Source organism: Erinaceus europaeus, chromosome 14 (genome assembly GCF_950295315.1).
Source record: "Erinaceus europaeus chromosome 14, mEriEur2.1, whole genome shotgun sequence".
NCBI classification, from domain to species: Eukaryota; Metazoa; Chordata; class Mammalia; order Eulipotyphla; family Erinaceidae; genus Erinaceus; species Erinaceus europaeus.
In genome coordinates, this window is record NC_080175.1 from 55,222,566 (window position 1) to 55,247,174 (window position 24,609).

The window sequence follows — 24,609 nt, forward strand, 5'->3', positions numbered from 1 at the left end:
GTTTTTGTTACATCAACTTCACAAGGAGCGATGCAGAGTCTACTGCGTATAAACACTCTAAGAAGCCTTTGTGTATGAGACACCATGGAGCTGCTTATAGAGGGAGAAACAAAGATGAAAACAAGGGCCACAGAACTCTTCTGAGATGATGCTGATCTCACTGGCTTACCTGAGCTTCCAGAGGAGAATGGTTCACACCCAGTCCTTGGGGAAATGAAAGCAATCTGAGCTGAGACTTCAATAAAGGATTCAGGAAGGGGCATGGTTGTGGTACACCAGGTAGAATACACTTGCCTGAGGACCAGGGTTCAAGCCCATGTCCCCACAAGCAAAAAGGTGTTGGTCTACTTCTAAGACCCCTTCTGTTTCATTGGTTTAATCCCCCCTGCTTAACACTGTATTCTATTTACATAAACCACTGTTAACTAAGCACCGCCCTGCCTCCAGGGCATTGGTTTAATACCGCTGCTTCATACTCTCTTTTTGCTCCGCCCCCTCTCCTTGTCACACCCTGATTTCCACCAGTCTCTTTTCGCTCCACCCTCTCTATGTCACATCCTTTTTCCGCCCTACTTTGCGAATATATATAAGAACAGGATTGTGATTAGAGATAGCTTAGATTGCGCTGGGTTCCGCATGAATAAAGACTGAACTGCATACCACTCAGCCATGAGTCCCTGGTCGTCTCTCTCTCCTGCCCGCAAAGCTAGCCCGGCACAAAGGAAGCTCCATGAGAAGTGCAGCAATGCTGTAGATACCTCTAATCTCTCCTTTATCTCTTCCCCCCTCTCATTCTTTCCCATTTCCATCAATAACTAACTAAATACATACATACTTACATACATACATACATACATACATACATACATACATACATAAAACATAACCACCTACAATGGTGGAATCAACTTGCCAATACTGAAAAAATAAAAACAAGCAAACAGACAAAAACAAAGGACAGCCAGATTGCAGAGGTAGTGAGTAAGGGCAGTGTCCTGGGAAGAAAGAAAAACATGAGCACAAGCAGACAGAGTGATTTGGGAGTCAATCCAAGAAGTCCCACCTCATCAGGGAGTGTAAGTAAATGGAGTTACTACCATAGACAGTGGCCTGGCCATGAAGAGCTGTGTGGGCCATGATGAGAAGCTGAGTTTTGTACTCGAGGGACAGTAGGGCTCATTCAATGGTTTTAGAGAATTGATTGGACTTTCACTTTGGGGGGGGGGGCAGGCAATGGCATGCCCAGTTGTATGTACACACCATGCTCAAGGACCACTTGGTCCCAAGCAGGTCCCTCTGTACAAAGCTTCCTGAGGAACTGTTCAACCCTGTAAATGAGAATTACTTTACCACTGAGGTCAAGGAGGGGATTAAGGCTAACAGAAAGACTATTCTGCTGATCCATTGGCAAAGTATATAGGAAGACTCTGGGTCTAGAACAAGACAATGAGTGCTTGCTGGAGATCAAGCCAGAAACAAAGAAGACTGATACAAGGTGGCCCCCTGTAGAGTACATGCATGACATGTATGAGACACCCACAACAAGAAAGACAGCAAACAATAAATTATAGAGAAGTGAACTACTCTTCTATTCTCTTACCAAAAAAAAAACCTACTGGGAAAAAAAGGTTGACCTTTCAGAGACCACATCAGCATAATAAATCCAAAGACACAAATCATTAGAATCAGTTGGCCACTTAGAGAAAATCAGAAAGGTAATGGAGAAAAAACAAAATATCTGACTATGTCAAATGAAATTCATATGGTTGAAGGACAGGATGAGAAAGGGAACCTTTGGTTCATTTCCAGAAAATGAATATTTGTCTTGGTTTTTAGGATGAGGGATCCCAGATGGGTGAGAGAGATGTGCACAACAAGGAACAGTGGTAAACTCTCACTTGTATTTCCAAACTCCCTGTTCATTCCTGTTTCTATTGTTTGTGTATCTGGCTCTGTGTTTATTAAATTCCTTAGTGTAGATTCAAAGTTCATCTTTTATCTATACAAACCTGTTAGTCTTTCCATGTTTGTTCTACAAGATCCTGGTCATCTGAGCAAATCTAAAAGTTCTCATCCTAAGAGTTTAGCAACCTTTGCAAACATGACTTTTGTTCAACTAACTGAATCTCTTAGAGACCTCCTTCCACTTCCAGAAATTCAGACTATATTTTCGAAATCCCTGCACCCACATATCCCATCATGTTTCATGATGTTACAAATTCCATTATTACTATTATTATTGTTGTTGTTGTTATTTTGGTGTATGTGAAGGAAAGAAGAGGTTTTGCTTTCTTTTTTTCCACTTCTTTTTTTCTCTTTCTTTCTTTCTTTCTTTCTCTCTTTCCTTCTTTTTCTTTCCCCAGAGCACTGCTCAGCTCTGGCTTATTGTGGTGCCACAGATTGAACCTGGGACTTTGGAGCCTCAGGCATGAGCTTTTTACATACATAATCACTATGCTGTTTACCCCCACCTACAAATTCCATTTTTAACTCTAGAGTTAATTATTCACATTTCTACACACCAGTGAGGGCCAAACTTGTAACTTTTTTTCTGTACCCACCATTCCCTAACATGGTGTCTACTTAAATAATATGCCTACTTATTATTTATTGAGTGAATATTCATTAGTCCAAATATGCCCATAGACTTTAAAAGTATTACTAAAGTCAAATAATTATGTGCTCTTCTATATTTATAAGACAGAATTGCTAGGTGGTAGTGATGAGTGCACACATTACCATGTGCCAGGGCTTGGATACAAGCCCTACCCTCATACCCACCTGCAGGGTATGAGATCATGATTGGTGAAGAAGAGTTGCAAGTGTCTCTCTCACTCTCTTTATCTCCCCCACCTCTCAATTTCTCTTTTAGCACATAAAATAAACATTTTTTAAGGTTTGGTAATACTAGCAATTATCTCCCCCCTGCTGCACTAAAAGTGGTAAACTTCATCATGATAATTCCAAATATGTATGTGCACATTTTTGAGTTGACACATTTTCTATAATGTTATTATTTCATTTTTTACCTTTTCTTTTACTTTTTTTTCCAAAGCACTTCTCAGCTCTGACTTATAGTGGTGCTGGGAATTGAAGTTGGGACATTGGAGCCTCAGGCATGAAAGTCTTTTTGCAGAATCATTATGCTGTCAGCCCAGCCCAGCCCAGCCCAGCCCAGCCCAGACACAATATTTTTGAAATAAAATACCTCACAAGTAAGAAGGCCTGTGAATACTAATAACTGCAAGACTATTGATCTGGACCAAAAAACTCAGAGACTAAAATTTAAAATTGACAGTCTCTCCCAATCTTAGCTGGCTTACCCTACTGAATTTTGAGTGGAAGTTCTTGGAAAATTCCAGTGACTCTAGGTGATCCTGAAGGCATATGGTATATTAACCTTTAGTAGCTTGACAAAGTCATGAAAACCCCAAGGTCCTCATAATTTCTTGACTCTGGCTAGATGCAACCCTTTGGGCAAATCAGAACAGTGGCCATTCTTCCTGGGGAAGATCCAACCAATATAACATCCTTCCTGTGAGAAGTACTAGATATTTAATGCTTTCTTATAAATTTCAGTTTCTTTTATTCCCTTCAAGGTGATTCTTTTCTTTATTTAGAATAAGGGTCACAAAAACTATCCATTATTTTCTGTTATGTAGCTTCCATTTTTTAATTAGCACATCCTTAACCTAGAACTATTCATTCTATGCCAGGAGCCATTTCTCTGCTTTATAGATGATAAGCTTTGAGACAACGGAACCCCTCAAGACAAATGTTAATTCCCCCCTGGGCAGGCCATTTCCCCTTAGGTAAACCATTTATCAGTAATCAAGTGAGTCAAAACAAGTGAGTCAACACACAGTTTGGTTCCTGCCATTTGTTGCAAGGAACATTCCTCTTTGAAGATTGCTCCCCCTCCTCCTCCTCCAGCACTTTCCCCCTCCTTCCCCAAAGCCTTATAATGTCTGTGCACACAATAAAATTTAGAGCTTGATCAGAAACTTGACTTGCTCTCGTTCTTCGCGTCTCTTGTCCCTATCATTTCAGGTCTCATTGGGTTGCTAGCCCCTGCTCACCGCCCTGCTGGCCGGGGCATTCTGGGGCAAAGAAGCCTTCTGGACCTAGAAACTCTGCTGATCGAGGGGGTAGGCCTACCCGAATTCACAGAGTCACCGCGGCCCGAGGGGGGTAACGCAAAGACTCGCAGAGATCGCCACGGAAATACCCGCCCGTGAGTCGCATCTGGGGAAGAGTGTCACAGCGGCTGAGGTAAGCAAAACCATGGGACATGAATTTAGCAAACAAGATTTATTCATTAAAGGACTCAAGGAGTCACTCAAGACACGAGGAACTAGGGTTAAAAAGAAAGAATTAAAGAAGTTTTTAGATTATATTGGAAATATTTGCCCCTGGTTCCCCCAGGAAGGCACTATAGATGAGAAACGTTGGAGGAGAATTGGTGACTGTCTTAATGATCACTATCAGTCTTTTGGTCCTGAACGTGTACCTGTTTCTGCCTTTTGTTACTGGAATTTGATTAATGATATCTTAAAAATCTATAATAATCACCCTGATATTAAAAACCTTATTACAGAGGGTGAAAAGGTCCTCCGGCAACTTTCTCGTCCGCCGTCCAGGACAAAGACCCCATCTCCATGCCCTTCTGTGGTTATTGATCTTGATCTCCCAGTACCCAGTCAAAATAAAAGCCTCCCAGCACCTGATGAAAGTAAAAGCCCTATTCCCCTCCCTACAGGTCCCACTGCACTTACTAAAGTTCCCTCCATTGACTCTCCTATTGCTAATTCACATGAGAGTGAAACCCAGCATTCTTTCCCCCGCCTCTATCCAGTTTTACAAAACCCTCCCTCTCCTGAAGCACTTCCCACAGAGAATGAGGCTTTGCTAGAAAAAGAGGCTGCCAAATATCACAATCCTGATTGGTATCCTCCTCCCTTTAATCTCCCTCCCTATATCCATGCTCCCACTCTCCAGCCTGACCCTCTCCTTGACAACCCCTCCGTCAGGAGGGCACGCTCAGGAGCCCTTACAGGAATTTCCACCCTCCGCAAGGTCCTTGCTGACCGGAGAGAGCAGCTTCAATTAATGAAAGAAATAGCTGCAGGTACAGAAGAGCTTACATTTTTAGCCTCACCAAAAAACCCAATCCCTAAAACTAAAACTAAGACTAAACCATCCAAATCAAAACCGGTTTTGGCTTTCCCTGTTACTCGGAGCCAGGCTCAAACTGGTTAACCCTAACCCCTAGGCTCTTCCTTGTCCAGACTGCCTCCCTACACCACCGTCCCTCCGTTTTGTGCTCTGGTCCTTGACTTGGCCAATAATACTGATTAAACCACCAAGGCTAAAACTCAACTAGCACGAAAAACAGCTTCCCTTAGAAAATTAGTAAAAAAAAAAAAAAAAAAAATGAGAACATTTACAATTAGTTAAAGAACTGTGGGCTCTTGATTTGGCATTATCTTAAAACTAGTCAGCCAAAAAAGATCCAGCTTTTTTCCCTCTCAAAAAGCTTAAAACCAGTTCTGAGTGAGATCTTATCTGGCTAACAAGCTATTCCTTAGAGAAAGAATGAAATCAATCAAACAAGATGTTCTCTTTAACTTAAAAGCTATTAACCAGAAAACCAGTACACACTTTTGATAGAAATTTAATTATTTATTTCTTTAAAACTGTAAAATGTACCTTAGCCACAAACGCCCCTCCTGGATAGATAGGCTGTGAGTTAGGAATCCAAAAACCAAAGCGGTTTTTCAAAGGGAAAATTTTTCTGTTCACCAAAAATGTATGTTTTAAGTCTGTGCTAACCTTGTTTTCATTAATGTGTGTTAAATCCTAAGTAACTAAAGTTTGTTTTAATTTTTAAATAAGATTTAGTTAAGCTAAATGTGGTTTTAAAGATCCAGACTCATAGAGTTGGCACACCTTTACCAGAGTAAAATATAAGACAGTTTCGTCCTTCTGATAGCTAATATCAGCATCAATTCATTAGTTAAAAGATTTTCTGAGATCTCTAGGCATGGTAAAATGCCCCTGCAGTCTCTCTCCCTCTTGTGAGAATTGTAAACCTTAACAGCACCCCAATACCAACTTCCACTGTTTGTTAATTTGTTAATTCCATGCTTGAAATGGCTTTCTAGTGGCCCAGTCGGTGTAGAGCAGTGGCCTTGCCAGGAAAAAAGGGTTAAATGTGGTATTCCTGGCCTGATAAAAATTTTTCATTTGGTAGATGTGATTCAACAAAATTATTTAGTGTAAAATGGTCATCTAAAAGAAATGTTAACAGTAAAAATTTATTTTAACATTTCAGCTATGAGGTTTATCTTAGCTTTTTAAGTTACCTATCCAAATCAAAGTGAAAGATCAATTAAGTTGTGTACCCACCTTTGTTCATAGCTGCCCTAAGGGTGTGATAGCTTTGTGATAAACAAAGATCCTAACAAACAAAGTTTAACATTTTACTTAAAATTGTTTAAGTGATTTCAAAAAAAAAAAAAAAACTTTTAAAATACTTTCTCAACTAAACAGGCAAAACTGGCTTGGGTTAGTAAAAGATAACACAATAGTTATGTTAATTATTTACATGCCAGAGGCTCTTGCGCTGGTTTTCCTCTTTATATCTTTCTGCTTTTAAAAATTATCTGGTTTGTTTTAAGACACTGCCAGAGGTTTATTCTTGATAAATTAAGGTAATACATTGTGTTTTTGGTCTGATAGAAGATTTGTTTTGGCAAATCCTGATTTAACAAAATTAATATTTTGAATATTTAAACTATGAGGTTTTATTTTAGCCTTTTAAGTTGCCATATTAGAGTTCTAAGGAACAAAATCTATTAAGAGTTTTATATCTATGCTTACTCATGATAGCCTTGTGATGAGTAAAGATCTTAGTAAACTAAAGGTATAATAGTGTGCTTAAACTGTCTAATCAGTTTAAAATAATGCCAAAAAATGGTAAATATTTTATCATGTCAACACATTAGGTATTGACTTTCTATAACATATTGGTATATTCTAATGAAGAGCCTTCTAAAATCATAGAAAAAAAAAAACAAGTCAATTCTAACCATTAGATCATCAATTAACTTGGTACAAGTTCTCTCCCTAAGTAAATAATTATAGGTACATCTGCACATGAAGAACTGACTGCTCATATGGTAAGATTTAAAACTAAACATTTTTAATTTTTTATGTATGGGTGTGTGATGACTCCTAAAGTCACTCATATCCTAAAATTTTTCTCATTTTTTTACAAGCCTCTTAAAATTTTTAACGCTTGACCTGCCATAGTGAGAGCACTTTACTGGCTCCTGCATTATTTAATTAAGATCTTGCTATTCAGACTTTTAAGATTAATCTCCATTGATAAAAGCCAATGCTCTCAGACAGATTGTAATTCACCTGCCCATGTTTAGTAAACAAAAAACAAAAAAAACTTTTTCTCTCAGTTGATATTTTTTCTAAATTTATATGGGCTACAGCTCAAACAAGAAAAACTAAAACCCTTAAGCTTAATTAATAAAAAAGGAAGGGTAATGCACCCTCCAGTATTCAGTTGGCTAAAGTGTCAATGAAGTAACATACTAAATCTTTTTAATATTTACAAAAATTTGAATTGTCCATTTATTATATCTCATTGACAAAGCCACCCACTTTTCCAGTCACAGAGACATATTTCCTTTTTCTCTTTTTTCAACACTGGATGTCCATGTTTGTTTTCCTTTTATTATGGTGGATGACATTGCTCTTGCAAAATCCAGAGTCCCTGTTGGCAAGTCCTTACCACAAAGGACGCCATGGCAGTACATACTCCAGCTAACCTCACCAGCTTATCCAAGTCTTCTCTTTCTGCTGACCTACCACTGCTGACTTCATCTTTGCATGCTTATTGACTGCTCACTTTTCTCAAAATATTCCTCAATGTTCAAGGAACCTCACCTTGACTTCTAATGTGTATGCACCTCCTCTGTGTTTTGATAAACACCATCCTATATTTTCATGTCAATTCTTCTCTACCTGGTCCTTGCCTCCTAGTCTTGCTTGTTCCACAGCTGACCAGAAGAAGAAAATTTCATCAGTTGGCGCTGACCAGAAGACCAGACGTGCTGTGTTTCTTCCCCTGGACATCACATCCACTGACTGCTTCCCTTAGACTTGCTGGTGGCACGCTAGGACACTCTATATATTCCTCCCATAAATTTTCTGACAAATTACAACAGGTTATAGACTCCACCACAAATAGTCTTGAGTCACTACAGAGCCCCTTATGAGACCCTTATTAGTCTTTTGTTAATGATTACCTTAAGGACCCTTTATTTTTAATAAGATTACTGATTTTATAAAACAGCAGATTGACTCCTTGGCATTAAACCCTTTGCAAATACATTATCACAGACTTGATTTGGCTGACAGAGGCCTGGCTGAACCTGAGGATGACAGACCCCCTTTTCAGATGGCATAAAACTCAGAATTATGCATCGAGACATCCAACCTTGGCAGGGCAAGGACACCAGTAAGGGGTGTAAGGCAAAGCACTGCAGGGGGAGGACCCTATTGTCCGCCTCTGAGTCCCCCGTGAAGCAAACCTGATTTGCATGGAGGTTGGTGTCAGCAACAAAAATTGTTTCCCTAGAAACTGTGGCTCTGCCTCCCCTCCCCAAAAAGACACCAAGAGCCTTATAAGATGCGGGAAGGTTGGTTTTGAACCCACCCCGCGGGAGGATTCAGGTCAATACTTCCCTCCTCTTGTTAAGCCCACCAAACCTGCTGTTATGGTCTCTGCTCCTCACCCACATTGCCTGCCTCAATTTTAAAATTATAACAAAGGGAGGATATGCCAGGAGCCATTTCTCTGCTTTATAGATGATAAGCTTTGAGACAACGGAACCCCTCAAGACAAATGTTAATTCCCCCCTGTGCAGGCCATTTCCCCTTAGGTAAACCATTTATCAGTAATCAAGTGAGTCAAAACAAGTGAGTCAACACACAGTTTGGTTCCTGCCATTTGTTGCAAGGAACATTCCTCTTTGAAGATTGCTCCCCCTCCCCCTCCTCCAGCACTTCCCCCCTTCTTCCCCAAAGCCTTATAATGTCTGTGCACACAATAAAATTTAGAGCTTGATCAGAAACTTGACTTGCTCTCGTTCTTCGCGTCTCTTGTCCCTATCATTTCAGGTCTCATTGGGTTGCTAGCCCCTGCTCACCGCCCTGCTGGCCGGGGCAATTCTATTTCTTGTTACAATAGATACGTTTGTTCTAATTTTAAAACCATTATGTTATATTTGCACTGCTTAAAACCTATCTTATTGATTTAAAAAAAAAAGAATACTACGATGTAAAAATACAGGGAATTACAAGATTAGAGTTCAGCTCTAAACCATTTCATATAATAATAGCTTAAATCACAACATATACTATAGCAATCTTAGCAATTCTACTTAAGTCATAAATAAATATGCACTTACTTATATTTCAATTTTACTGTGTTTCCAGGTTTCCCCCAAGGAAGAACTATAAAATCTTTGGTATTCATGATTATCCTGTTATTATTGTCTCAAAATTATGATGATGTACAAATTTTCTAAAAAAAAAAAAAAGTGAATAAAGAGAAAACATTGAGTACATTGAGATAAAGTAAGCAATTAATTTACAAATTCCAAACTACATTTCAATTGGGAAATTTTCAAAACCAAACCCTCATTGAGGAAAGGCTGAAGCAAGGAATAACAAATATTATGTATGCTGAGGATGTTAAAAGCTATACTGATAATTTATATACCACCAATATTAGAGGCACATCGATGGAACTAAGATTACAAAGTCATTATAACAATATGAGAGGCTTAACTGAAAGTGTAGAGTGCACTGAATTAAAGAAATAAAACACATATCCTAGTAGTTTCTAAGGTTAAGGTTATGAGATTAATATATATATCAGAAATCTGTATCCAGTCCAAAGCAATATGCAAGGCTAAGCATAGTGAGAAGAAAGCATTTTAGGGGCTGGCAAAAGAGCTCACTTGGAGAGTCCTTTGCTTTGCATGTACACAACCCAGGGCCAAGTCCAGCCCGCACTGCATTGAAGGAAGTTTTGATGGTCTCTTTCTCTGCCTCTCTTTCTGTGTCTCTATCTGAACAAGTCAGCCCAGAATGGTGAGACCCAGGAGATGGGGATGGCCTTGTGCCAAAGGAAAAAGCAAAACAAACAAACAAAAAAAGAAAGTACTTTAGAATTGTAATCCAAAACTCCAAACTCTTTTTAGTTTTGCATGCATAGCAAAGCAAACTAAGAATGTAGGTACAGAGCATTAACAAAGGGTTTTTAATATCCTCATTTATCAAAGAAAAAACGCTAAGGAGGCTCTTAGCTTCAGATCAAAGATTAGCACATTTTAGGAGGAAAAAAAGTCACAAGAAATGAAGCAACAAAGATTTTCTACCTAACTCCAAATTAAGCAGGAAAATAGGTTATTCAAAACAGGAAACATTCTAATTCCTGAACACCCCTGTTATTCTTAGTTTTATAGGAATTCACTCTGTAATCTGAATCACTGAATCATAAGCACAACTATTAGATTGTTGTGTTTAACATCTTCTGCATTCCAAATATTTTAAAGAAGTGCAAAAAAGCAATAGCACAGTGTCCATAACGATCTCAAACTGTTACTGTTGGTTAACATCTATGTTCCAAACTGGTCCTTGCCTCTACAAATAGCCATAAAGTCTCTAAAAAACCACCTTACACAAGGCTCTGTGTTAAAAAGCACAGAGGAGTCAAGGACTGGAGAAATGTGTTTTCTAGACTCAAACAACTTAATGTCAAGTACAGGATATATGCCCTATCTGTCAATACCATAGAACAAGAAATGGTGTTGTAGGACTCAGTGAGAGAAAAGATGGAGATTTAGGACAGCTAGTATCTAAATAGGGCTTTTTGGAAAGGGGGAGCGTGTATATGAAGATCTAGGTTACACAAACATCCTTCAGTGAGGAAAAAGACAGTTCTTGAATAGAGAGTAATAACTAGTGTATTTGGTTGATGTAAGCTTGGATACATGGAAGGATGTTTAAGAAATGACTGACTTTAAATCCCAACTTCAGGCACATGGAATCTATAATGTAGCAAAAAGGGAGGGTATCATCTAAAAATGCTAGAGGGAAAGACCAGAAAATGAATTCAAGAGTTCAGGACAAAAAGTATCACACACAATGGGAACTAAATGGAAATCTATTGCAACATCTAAGTTTACACAATCAAGTGAGTAGTCACCGTTATCCTCTGAGACTCTCCCATAAGATCAGCCACACAACTATGGGTCAAAATATTTTTAGAATGCCTCCTATGAAACTCTGCAGAGTGAGATTCAAGCACACACCCAATAAACACACACACACACACACACACACACACACACACACAAAAAAAAAAACCACAAGTTTGCTGTGCTTCCTTTAAAAAATCACTAAGGATATATTCAAGAAGAGACCTTTTTTGTTTGTTTGTTTTTTGTTGAAGGACTACTTTTCACTCAAATCACTCTTCCTCCAACTGTCAGGCTGAACCTGAAAAGGCGCGTTTTTACTCTTTTGGAGGAAATTGTGAATAAATGTGATCCCTGAAAATAATTCCAAAATGGAACTTCTGAATAATGAATTCTTAGTAGTGTAGCTGTTACACAGAGCTAAGTATATTTCATCTCTAATCAAAGAAGATTTATCTAGCTGCTCTTTTGAGTATCTGCTTCTTGTTACAATGGTGGGAAAAGACAGATGACAAGACATATCACCTTATATCAAAGAATGAGTAATCAAAGGAGAAGTGACCAAAACAATGGCAAAAATGGGATATTATGACTAAAGGAAGCACTTGGAAGGTTGAGGGAATTAAGTAACTTGGAAGAATTTCTCAATTATCCCTCCTGACTCTCAGAGCTAAACTTTGTGTCTGTAGGAACTGAGGATTCTATAGTACCGAGGAAGAGGAGGGGAACATGATTTGGTTTGTTGTTGTTGTTGTTGTTGTTTGGGTGATTGGGGAGGCTGCATCCTTCACTCCCTCTTTGAATGCAAAGACTTTGTTTTTTTGTCAGGCAATATGAAAGCTGCCTTTAAGAAATCAAGAATCGCCCTAGGGTGAGGGGTAGCATAATGGTTCTCTAAACAGACATTCATGCCTGAGGCTCCCAAGTCCCAGGCTGTTTTTTATTTGTTTGTTTTATACTTTATTATCATTTATATATTTTTTATTTATTTATAAAATGGAAACACTGACAAAACCATAGGATAAGAGAGGTACAATTCCCACCACAAGAACTCCATACTCCACGCCCTCCCTTGATAGCTTTCCTATTCACATCACCATAAACCAGAGCCAGAGTAGTGCTCTGCTTTAAAAAAAAAAAAAAAAAATGGAGGGGCCACTTGGCACCACAGGTTGAGGGCACATGTTACAATGCACAAGGACCTAGGTTCTAGCCCCCAGTTTCCACATGCAGGGGGAAGACTTTGTGAGTGGTAAAGCAGTGTTGCAAGTGTCTGTCTGTCTATCTGTCTCTCTCCCTCTCTATCACCCCCTTCCCTCTTGATTTCTGGCTGTCTCCATCCAATAAATGAAGATAATTTTTTAATTATAAAAATAATTTTAAAAATTAACTAAGAGGGGCTGGGTGATGGCACAGTCATTAAAGTGCATATGTTGGAATGCACAGAGACAAAAGTTCTAGCCCCTGCTCTCACCTGCACAGGGAAAGCTTCACGAGTGGTAAAGCAGTGCTACAGATGTCTCTCTGCCTCTATCCCTCTCTATCTCCCCTTTCCCTTTCAAGTTTCCTCTGTCCATCTCTAGCGGAAAAAAAAAATCTAAGAAACCAAGAAAAAAATTTGCCCAATCCCCAAAGTCTAGATTCTATTTTTTCTTGTATGAAATGTCCTTGAACACCTTTTCTGCTGTCAATTTTTACAAATATTTGCTTGTCATCAATCACTGCCAAGAAAGTATCATCAAATTTAATGTATCTAAGTACTAGAAATAATTTAAACTGTGCTAGTTTCATGTATGCATGGCCATGTACAATCTCCTCTGGGTGTGTCCACAAGCATAAAGTTGAATTTATAGACAGTGACAGAAATGAATGAAAGGAAAGTCTGCAAATTTCATTAGGCCTGGATGATTCAGATTTATAGCTTTGCTGATAATGTGATTTAGCCATTAAATGATCTCATTCAGGGGGCATTTCACCTCACTGAATGCAATTAGTATGGCTCCTTCTCAATTAAATGTTTTATCAAGTCACATGCCTAAGTCAATTTTCCTGTATAAAGAAAAAAAGGAAGATGGTAATTGTGAGTCATGCTGTTCTGCCTCTTGCCTTTATTCAACCCAACAGAGAATTAATCACCTTTCTTGGGACAGCAAGGCTAGAACAATGTCAGCAGGAAGAGCAGTAGCCAAGCACAAAACTTTAGTCACTTAATGAAACCAGGGAAATGAGACACCCTTTTATGCAAGCATCAATTTTTCACTCTGCCTTCAGTTAATCAGGTTTTTTGTTTGTTTTTCATTTGCCTGTTTGTTTATTTGTCTTTATTTTTTTCTTAAAATTTATGGCAAAGTTACAGATTCGTCTCTCCACCATCACTGGTCACTTCTACCAGGAACATCATCACAAGTCCTCCTGTGAGCCTCTCCAGGACCTTGGCACTCACTATTAAAAAGCAACTCTGAAGGGAGGCTGGGTCAACCTTCTCTGCCACTCCAGAAAGACTGCTCCTGAAATGAGTACAGCCTAGAATGTTCCCAGCTATGACCATCAACTGTGAGCCTAGACTGACTAGGACTCAGAGGTTACATAGGCTCTTGTGCTAAATAGGAATAGCACAATCTGGGTCACATCAATGAGGCAAACAGTTAATGGTATTTATAAAACATTAATTTCATGTTTGGGAGCTACTCTCTACCCTAATCCAACTTCATAGTCCTATTATAAACTCTGACACCATCTTCCCAGATGATATTTTTAGTCTACCTGAATGTTAGCTATCAGGTTCAGGCAAAAATTACTAAAGTTGGGGTCCTAGAAACATACCTAAAATAGACTTTCTAACTTCTTCCCATGGAAAGACTCATCTGCTCTATTCTTACCTTTGGGTTCCTTTTTATTAAACAATTTTTCCTGTTTTATGTTTTACCACCTTTCAGCCACCAAGTTGCAGATGCTGCTATGATTCCATCCTGAATTCCCTGGGAACACAACCTCACCAATGGGTCCTGGAACCTCACCTCTCCAGAGCTCTATCCCACTAAGGGAATATAGAAATAGGTTGAGGGTGTAGATTGACCTGCCAATATCCATGTCCAGCAGAGAAGTAATTACAAAAGTCAGAACTCCCATCTTCTACACCCCAAAAAGAGTTTTGGTCCATACTCCCAGAGGGATAAAGAACAGGAATGTAGGGGATGGGATATAGAACTCTGTTGGTGGGAACTATATGGTATTGTACCCCTGTTATCTTACAATCTAGTTAATCAACATTAAATCACTATTAAAATTATGGTAAAGGTATATATATTATTTATAAAGTCATCTAGTTGCCTGGTTTATTAGATTTCATAATCTTTTCCATGTCCATCTTGTTCCATTGCACACTTAAGAAACACAATCTGACCCAACATGGTCCATAATGCCTTGACCATAACTCTACACAAGTTACTACCTAGAAAAAAAAAAAAAAACCAAGTATCCAGATCTGCTACAACATAAGAAAAACAAACAGAAATCCACAATGATCTACAGACCTGGAAACTCAGGACATTTATCTACAGTTTCCCCAAGGTCTTGAGATCTTACAATCACATCATTAAATGAATAAGTGTGCTAATGCTGTTTTCAAGATAAGAAATATATTTAGTTACTTTAATATGCTATAGAGAAATTGATAGGAGGGAGATTGTGAGGGAGAGAAGCAGCCCTGCTTCACCTACACCAGTGAGAACCAGGGGCTTGAACCTGGGTGCCTGACTATATTAACATGAGCACTAAACTGGGTCAACCATTGTTAATGGTTGAGTTGACCCATGTTTAGTTCATTCCTCTAATGATACAGATCAGCTTACACTTGAACACTTAAAAGGGTCTTTTATTTTTGCCACCAGGTTGATTGCTATAGGTCAGTGCCTGCACACCTCCACTGCTTTTTGCAGGCACTTTTTTTTTATGCAGGTTGAGAGTTGGAGAATGAGGGGGGAAGGTGGTGGCACACCTGGTTAAGCACACATAACAATGCACAAGAACCCGGGTTCAAGCTTTTGGTTTCCACCTTCAGGAAGAAAGCTTTACAAGTGGTGAAGCAGGGCTACAGGTGTCTGTCTGTCTCTCTCCCAACCTCTGTTTGAGGTCACTGTGGGTTTTGCTCTTTTGGTGGGCTTCCTCTGGCACTGCAGTTTCCTCCCATATTCCCAGGATAATAGGCATGTCTAAATTGTGCCATTTTGAATGCCTCTGTGTGGGTATGGAGGGAGGGGCATTCTGTGATGGAAGAGTGCTCTGTCCAGGGTGGGTCCTGCACTGACTGGGAAAAAAAAAAAAAACATCAACTCTGAACTAGCAGACTGGAAAATGAATGGATGAGTGAGTACAATGTGTGATGTGTCTGGGTTTTTATTTAGGAGTTTGGTAGTATTGTGTTTGTTTGACCATAAATATGTCCTAGGAACTGACTCTTGTTTATATCGATAAGTCAACAGCAACACTGGCTTTATTATATAGTGGTTTCTCTTAAACCAGTGTTTTTCAAGAACATATCAATGTTAGATGAGAGCTTCCTCTACCATCAGACTAGAAATCAGTGACCAAGCAAGGAATTTCAAATAAAATTAAATCCAGCTAAAACTAAGTTTTTGTTTGGTTTTGATTCTTTCTATAAAGGTTATTACTAGGGCTCAGTGACTTATCTCTGTTAATAGCCTTTTAAACTCTTATCTCTGTTAATAGCCTTTTTAATTTTTTTTCAACAGAGACAAAAATAAGGAGGGGAGAGAGAGAGGGAAGGAAAGACACCCATTGTACTGTTCCACCACTTGTGAAGTTTCCCCTGCAGATGGGGACCAAGGTCTTCAATCCAATTCCTCACACAGAAATAATTGCTTCAGGTTCGTAAAAGAATTTTACTTATAATATTTTCTCCGTTTACTTCTTTATTCTAAACAGGTTTCTTTGTTTGTTTTTTATCTTTAAATACATAGACTCTGAAGAAGGAATTGATGACACAGGACTGCCAGAACAGTACAGTGTTCACCAGTGGCCTACTAAACAAATATATTCCACTTTCTAAAAGCAGAAGCCCTGAAAGTAAATCAGATATTGACTTGCAAGCTGTTTTCACTCTATTAGTTGGCCAAGATATCTGCTAATTAAAACACTACTTCAAGGCCCTAAATGGCACTGGGATCATCCTTATCTTTTTTAATCAGCTCTGTGCTATCTCCCTTGAGAACAACAGAGAAAGTTTGCCTTTGCATATCAAGGGGCAAGATATTCTTTTTGAAACAATTGCCAAGTAAAAACAGTAAGCAATACTAAAAAAAAAAAAAAAAATGTGTCTAAGGTCAATATATGTTCTTTTTCATTTTTTAATCATATCATAGCAGCATAGTTTTTAATAGCCTAAATCTGGAAGCAACAAAATGGCTAATGACAAAAGAATTCTGTGGCTGAGTGACCTTTGAGTTTCAGTTTGATGTGCCCCTGGTTTTTGCAGCATATGGAACAAAAAATCTTTAAGGATGTGACAGTGGGCTCTAAAAAGACCCCAGAGTGCTCAGAGCCCAGGATCTGGTAAGGTTCTGCTATAGCCACCCACCTCTTCTCTGAGTCCATCAGATTGACAGAATAAGACCCTGGGTCCCACTGGCTATAGCAAGTCTTTCTGCAAAGGTGTTCAGGATCCAGTGCAAGTTGGTAGAAGATGATTAATGTTGGAAGTGGGAGTGGTGTATAGACACCTATCATTAGGCAGTAAGAAGTTGTATTCATAGGACAATGATGGTCTGGTGGATAATTTCTTCTCCAACAGAGTGATCTATCACAAAAAGAAAAAAGAAAGAAAGAAGAAGGAAAGAAAGAAGCCTGAACAAAAAAACTAATAGACAATTTTCTAAAGCAATATATATGGAGTGGGTGGGCTGTGGTGCACCTCATTAAACACACATAGTACCAAGCAGAAGGACCCCCGTTCCAGACTCCACTCCCCACCTACAGAAGGGATGCTTCGGAAGTAGTAAAGCAGGTCTGCAGGTGTCTATCTGACTCTCTCCATCTCCTCCAGCCCCCTCAATCTCTCTCATTCCTATTGAATAAAATAGAAAAGGAAAGAGAGAGAGAGAGAAACAAAGATACACATGACCCAGACATTAGAGACATGCAAATAAAACTATACCGAGAGTCCACATTATACTGTGAGAATGGCCTACATCAGCAAAACAGAAAATGATTGGTGTTGTCAAGGTTTCCAAGATAAAGAGACTCTGCTACACAGCTGGTGGGAATGCCAACTGGTGCGGCTCTTTTGTAAGACAGTATGGAGAGTCCTTCAACAAATAAAAACGGAATCATCTTATGATCCACTCTTGGACATTTATCCAAAGGACATGCAAACATTAATTCACAAGGATATATGCACCTTTATGTTCATAGCTACATTATTTACAATGCCCACAATATGGAAGCTACCTAAATATCCATCAACAGATACCTGAATATAGAAGTTATAGGGTATATACTCTATGGAATAATACTCTGCAATAAAAAAGATGGTGTGGGGAGTCGGGCTGTAGCGCAGCGGGTTAAGCGCAGGTGGCGCAAAGCACAAGGACTGGCATAAGGATCCTGGTTCGAACCCCGGCTCCCCACCTGCAGGGGAGTCGCTTCACAGGCGGTGAAGCAGGTCTGCAGGTGTCTATCTTTCTCTCCTCCTCTCTGTCTTTCCCTCCTCTCTCCATTTCTCTCTGTCCTATCCAACAACGACAACAACAATAATAGCTACAACAATAAAACAACAAGGGCAACAAAAGGGAATAAATAAATAAAATAAATATTTTAAAAAAATTTTTTTTAAGATGGTGTGTCTTTTGTGAAGTAGAAGTGAAAGATAACTACCACATGGTTTTACTGATATGCAGAATCAAGAGAACTGAAAAAAAAAAGTTGAAAAAAAAGCATAAGTAAACAAATCATGTCTAAAACTGAGAATTACGATGGTTATTTATGGCAAGGTGGGTGCAATATGGGACTATTCTCTGTAATCTTAATATCTTATAGATCATCATTATTCACAAATAAATTTTTTTTAAAAAGAAACCCTTCTAAAGACTTTGATATTTGAAATGTACGATAGTCAAGCAATACAAAATTGTTATTAATCTTTTATCAAACCAAAACTTTATTATGTCAAATAGCAAAGAAATAAATTACGTAGCAGATATTTTAGAATCACAAGTCTTTTTAATATTTATTTTATCCACATCACCTTTTCTTATACAATACACCACTACTGTTAGTACTTTCTAATTAATACCTGAAGCATGGGAAAATTAAGACAGCTATCCAAAATTGGTAATAAAGCCATTAGCTGTAATCAGACTCCCAGTCCCCCTAATTCCTCTTAAGACATGATACAGAAATATAGTTGTTCTATAAACTGAAAAAGGTTATTTCATAGGACACAGATTCTTCTCTCCTTCACACTCTTCACCCATCATAAAATGGAAACATCAGAGAACAAAAAAAGGTTTCATATAAAACATTTTCTTTTTTACACTTTCAACAGCACTGCTCATCTAGGCTTTGAGTGTCAAGATGTTTATGTGTGGCACATGGCCACAGTGTTTGTTTCTAAACAGCTCTTCAGGCTTGCAGGGAAAAAGTAAAAAATAAATAAATAAACTACTCAGTTATGGTGGTTGGTTATTTTAGATCCTTCCTTACACACCCCACTCTCTCTAAGTCTATGCTTTTCTTTTTCTGTCTTTGTGTAGATAGACAGACAGATAGGCAGACAGACAGTCTGAAAGAGACCACAGCATTGAAGTTCCCCTCAATGCTAGGACCCAGATCAAAATTCATTCTTGCATGTAGCAAATCCACAAGAGCTCTTCCACCAACCTCTATGCTTTATTTGTCACTTGTCTGAACACCAAGTTTTATTATATTCAAGGACCAGTTTGAAGGCCACCACCATCATAAGATTTCCTCCATTGGGAGCTCTGATCAGGTAGCACACCCACACACATAGTACTAAGCACAAGGACCCAGGTTGGAGGCCCCGCACCCCACCTGCAAGGGGGATGCTTCACATCAGGTCAAGCAGGTCTGCAGATGTCTTTCTCTCTCCCTCTCTATATCCCCCTCCTCTCTCAATTTCTCTCTGTCCTATCCAATAAAACATAGGAAAAAAAAAAAAAAAGGCCACCAGGAGCAGTGGATTCATAGTTCGTAGTGCTGATAATAAGCCCCAGTGATAACCCTGGAGGCAAAAAAAAAAAAGATTTCCTCCATCAAGGGTCCTCCTGTTAGGACATGGCACATAAAGAAAATACCACTTGCATGCCACTATATGCTGCCTTGTGTCATCTGCTGCTCATGCTTGCATGTGGAGTTTACCCAAGTTGGTCAAATGTCTGAGGTATTTTCAACCTTCATCTTTGAATCCCTAGAAATGAGTTGAGTGCCTACACCTAGTGTACTGATAATGTATTCAGATATAAATATTTTGTGGTGGGTGGTGACTCACCTGGGTATGTGCACATAGTTCTAATAGCAAGGACCCAAGCAAGGATCCAGGTTTGGACCCCAGCTCCCCACCTACAAGGGGGTCGCTTCACAAAGCAGTAAAGCAGGTCTGTGTCTCTCTATATCTATCTATCTCCTTCTTCCCTCTCAATTTCTCTTTGTTCTACTGAATAACATGGACAAAAGAAGAAAATAAATGGGGGAAAATGGCTGCTAGGAGCAGTGGATTCCTAGTAGTGCTGACATGTAACCCCAGCAACTGGAGGATATATATATATATATATATATATTGATATATATTGATATATATTGATATATTGATATAGAAGATTCTGGCCAAACCTATGGAAAAAAATAAAACAAGAAAGTCTATTTCTCACATGAGCAAATCTCCTAGCTTCCCCTTCTCCCAGGTCTTTTATGTTACTTCAACTAAAATTCATTTTCTATTGTTATTATTGCTAATACTTTTTATTTTATTATTATTATTATTATTATTATTAGAGTCAGAGGGAGAGAAAGTAAGAGAGACCACAGTACCAAAGCCATCTTCAATGCTCTGGCAGCCAGACTTGAACTTGGGCTTCACACATGGTAAAAGAACACACTCCCCAAGTGAGCTATTGAACCAGCCCTCAAACTAAAATTCAACAAATATACACTGAATACCTCTTCTGAGTCACTTACCACCACATCGAGTACTGAGGGCACCAGGTGAAGTAGGCAGGGTTTAGTACCAATTCTAACTGAGCCTCCACTCAGGTAAACTAAAAAGCAAATAAAAAAACAACAGAAAGAATTGTCTTGAAAGTAAATAACTGAGCTACTTTTAAAGGTTTTTTTTTTTTGTAATAGAACTAGCAATACTAAGAAAAGTAGAACTTGATTTGGACTTGGACTTGGTGTATAACACCCAAGTGAGGGTACAGAGGTCTTTCAGGTCCTGGTACAAGATGGTGAAAGAGGACCTAGGCTTGGGGTAAGTGTTTTGCAGAAAACTGAGAAATTTCACACATGTATCAACAACTATATTTACTGTAAACCATTAATCTCTCCCTCCCCCATAATTAAAATATGAAAAACAAAAGAAAGAAAAGAAGAAATGAAAAGATAAGAAAATAAATAAAAGAAAAAGGAAAGGGAGTCAAGCAGTAGCGCAGCAGGTTAAGTGCACGTGGTACAAAGTACAAGGACCAGCATAAACATCCCAGTTTGAGCCCTTGGCTCCCCACCTGCAGGGGAGTCACTTCACGGGTGGTGAAGCAGGTCTACAGGCGTCTTCCTCTCCCCCATCTGTCTTCCCCTTCCCTCTAGATTTATCTCTGTCCTATCTAACAACAACCGACATCAACAACAATAATAATAATGACAACAACAATAAAAAAAATTTTTTAAAGGAAAGAAAAAAACAGTCCTGGTAAGCCTCTGTATAGCTTATAAAGTAGTGTTAGGTTGGGGGAGAAGAGGTAAGGGATGATTGATTGGTTTTAAATCTTTAAAAAGCATCATATTTTAGGGCTTGGCAGTGATACACACAATTAAAGGCACAAACTACTGTGCACAAAGACCTAAGTTCAAGCCAGCACTCCCCAACTGAAGGGGGGACCCTTCATGAAGGGTGAAGGTCTGCAAGTGTCTGTTTTTCTTTCTCCCTCCTCTTCCAATTTCTTTCTGTCCTATCCAGTATAACAGAAAAAAAAAAAAAAAAAAGGCTGCCAGGAGCAGCTGATTTTTAGTGCTAGCAGTAACCCTGGTGGCAATTTAAAAAAATACATTCCATTTGCATAGTTTTAGTTGTGCATAGCCACAACTTTTTATTTTATAAGTCCTGCTAAGATTGGATTTATAAAGAAAGAAGAAGAACTAATGAAAGAAAGAAATCACTTGCAGTACAATTAGCAGTATTATGGGAGGTCAGAACAGACCTCTGTATAACCCAAAATGTGCTAGAAAAAGTGAGGGGGGGTGGTTGTTTGTTTGTTTGGTTTTAATTTTTTTAACAAGCATCCCATTTGCCTAGTTTTAGTTTTGTGTAACTACAACTTTTTTTAATTACAAGTCTTGCTAACTTTGGATTTCCAAAAAAAAAAAAAAAAAAAAAGAAGAAGAATTAAAAGAAAGAAGGAAAGAAATGAAGGACCTTCATCTAAGCTCCTGGAATGCTGTTTGGAAAACAAGATTAAATTCCCACAGTTTAGCATTTCCTCTGGAATCAAGCTGGCCTCCCTGTGACCAATGCCTGTGTGTGAACCCCATGAGTCTGCCATGGGGGAAGAGCAGTGAGGTAGGCAGGTCACTGGATCAAAATCCTTTTATAGGTCTTTAAAGGGAAAGAGGCCAGAATTTGAAAAGTCCTGGTTGAAGAGAGGTCCCCGCCATTCAAACCCTGGGATTACCATTTGGGATCTCCACTCCTTTGGGGCTAAGCAAAGGGGTTAGGTTGGTCTTCTGTTTGCAGATGTCCTGGGGTCCAGCCCCTCTCTATGCCCCCAGGTCCCTCATGGTGTGTGCAAAGGAAGGGTTCTGCACATCCATAAGTCTGCGTCCCGATTCTCCCGGGGCTGCGAGGTCCACACTCTCAGGTCTACACCCCCAGCAGCCCATCTGCAGCCTGGACACCCACCTGGACCCGGAGGAGGCCGGGTCTATGGCCGCTCTCCTCTGCTCTTCACCTGCAACTTCCGCTTAGGTCGGTCTCCTTAGTTACCGTGTGGACTCGGTTCCCATAGCAACGGGGCGTGGTCGTGTGGCTGCCTACAGGCAAAGGGAGCTGAGGTGTCCTGCAGAGTCAGGGAACCTTCCCTGAGCCTCTGCTCCATTGCAGGCACTGCTGAGAGTTTTCCTGATGATATTTGATAGATCCTCCTCACAGCCTTCTTTACAAACTAAGGAAAGTGAGGCTCAGAAAGTTTGAGAACCCACCCCAAATTACAAAGTAAAAGAATAGCAGATCTCAAAAGAATTTACCCATGGGGGCAGGTGACAGCTGCACGCCTGGTTAAGAGCACCCATTACAGTACTCAAGGACTCAGGTTCTAGCACTAGATCCCCACCTGCAGGGGGAAAGCTTCACAAGTGGTGAAACAGTGCTGCAGGTATATATTTCACTCCCTCTCTATCTCTCCGTTCCTTAACCATCTGTCCCTACCCAAAGAAAATAAATTATATGTACACATATATTAATTCAGCCAAGGAGTTCAAAACTTCCATGTCATCCTCTGTTGTGCTTATTAAATAGGCAAAGCTAAGACCAGAATCCAGGTTTCTGAGTAAACTGGGGATTCCTCATTATAACAAGAATATGACCTAATTGATGTGAGTATAATATGTATGCAATTCATGCTTCTTAGATTTTTCTCTGCCCAATAGTCAGGTGTGATTTTTGGCTTCCTAACTACACCACAGTTTTTGATCTTCCCTTTTAAAACTGTGCAAGTAGACTGGATCATTGGTTCTGCGTTCAGTCTTATAAATATCTGTGTTAAACCACATTGAACCTAATTGTCAGATATTGACTTTAAAGGTGCTTTCACCCTCTCAGTCGAACAAGATAGCTGTTAACTAAAACACTACTTCAAGGCACTAAGTGGATAGCTTACATGGTCAGTTATCTGTCCCACACATTAACAACTGGTGATCCTAACATTTGTAAGTTTGATTAGAAAATATGAGTCCAGGACCAGGCGCTGGCGCACCTACCTGGTTAAACACACATGTTAAAGTGCGTAAGTACCCAGGTTCTAGCCCCTAGTCCCCACCTGCCTGGGGGAAGCTTCAGAAATGGTGAAGCAGGGCTGCAGATGTCTCTCTATCCCCCCTTCCCTCTCAATTCCTGGCTGTATCTATCCAATAAATAAAGACTTTTAAAAAAAGATTAAAAATAAAAGGAAAGTCTGAGTCCCCTGAAATAAGAACTATCGATTTACTTCACCAGTTTCTAAATGAGAGTCAGGGACTTTTGACAAACAGGTTTCCAAAGCTTAGATGCTTAACACCATAGCTGAATATTGTACTACTGTACACCCCCAAAGATCATCCTACAGAAAATATACTTTTGATGATGGCTACCATTCATAAGTCTCTGAATTTTTAATATATGTTGGCTGGTTGGTAAGGTTTTTTTTTTTTCATTTGCCTCCAGGGTTATCTCTAGGACTCCATGCCAACACTACAAATGTACTGCTTCTGGCTGACATTTGTTTTTCCCATTTTATTAAACAGGACAGAGAGAAATTAAGCAGAGAGGGAGACTGAGAGGGAGAGAAAAAGACAGACATCTGCCGACCTGCTTCAATGTTTGTGAAGTGATCCCCTGCAAATGGGAAGTGGGGTGGGAGTTTAGTACTATGTGCAGTTAACTAGGTGTTCCACCACATGTCCCACAAGTGTTTTTTTTTTAATCCACCTCCTTTCCCCCAAAAAATAATTTTGTTGGACAAATAATGGTTTACAATGCAGTTATTGATATATGAGTATAGTTACATTTCCCTGTGATAGGTGTCTGCACACTCCAGTCCCAACCCAAGTGTCTCTTCACCATTGTGTCCCGAGTACCTGATGCCATCTTCCACCCACATCCCTATCTCCTCCTACTCCAGAATTCTGTGTTTGCTGCAATACATCTCACCTATCCTACTTTCACTCTGTGTTTCCCTCCTCTGCCTTGCCTCTTAAGTATCACATGTAAATGAAACCATCCCGTATAGTTCTCCTTCTGGTAAAAATCTCCCTGTTGGGGGCTGGGTTGTAGCACAGCCACATTAGGGTTAAGCGCACATGACGTGAAGCTCAAGGATAGGCA

The 24,609-nt window shown here is 39.4% G+C and overlaps 1 protein-coding gene across 8 annotated transcripts in view; it reads right to left on the reverse strand.

Moving 5' to 3' along the window:
• The window catches only part of ZBBX (zinc finger B-box domain containing), a 151,705-nt gene extending 129,212 nt beyond the window's left edge, over positions 1 to 22,493 (reverse strand). For 6 of the 8 annotated variants that reach the window (XM_060171904.1, XM_060171901.1, XM_060171902.1 and 3 more), the window contains exons 1-3: positions 22,432 to 22,493; positions 20,496 to 20,575; positions 9,489 to 9,604 (exon numbers count right to left, since the gene is read on the reverse strand). In XM_060171904.1, coding sequence (XP_060027887.1) covers positions 9,489 to 9,556 — 68 coding nt within the window. In that variant the 5' untranslated portion in view covers positions 9,557 to 9,604; positions 20,496 to 20,575; positions 22,432 to 22,493. Of the gene's footprint in view, positions 1 to 9,488; positions 9,605 to 14,164; positions 14,326 to 20,495; positions 20,576 to 22,431 lie in introns of those variants that run through there. The other 2 variants (XM_060171903.1, XM_007523645.2) reach the window with 2 other exon arrangements.
• Between the last annotated feature and the right edge of the window lie 2,116 nt (positions 22,494 to 24,609).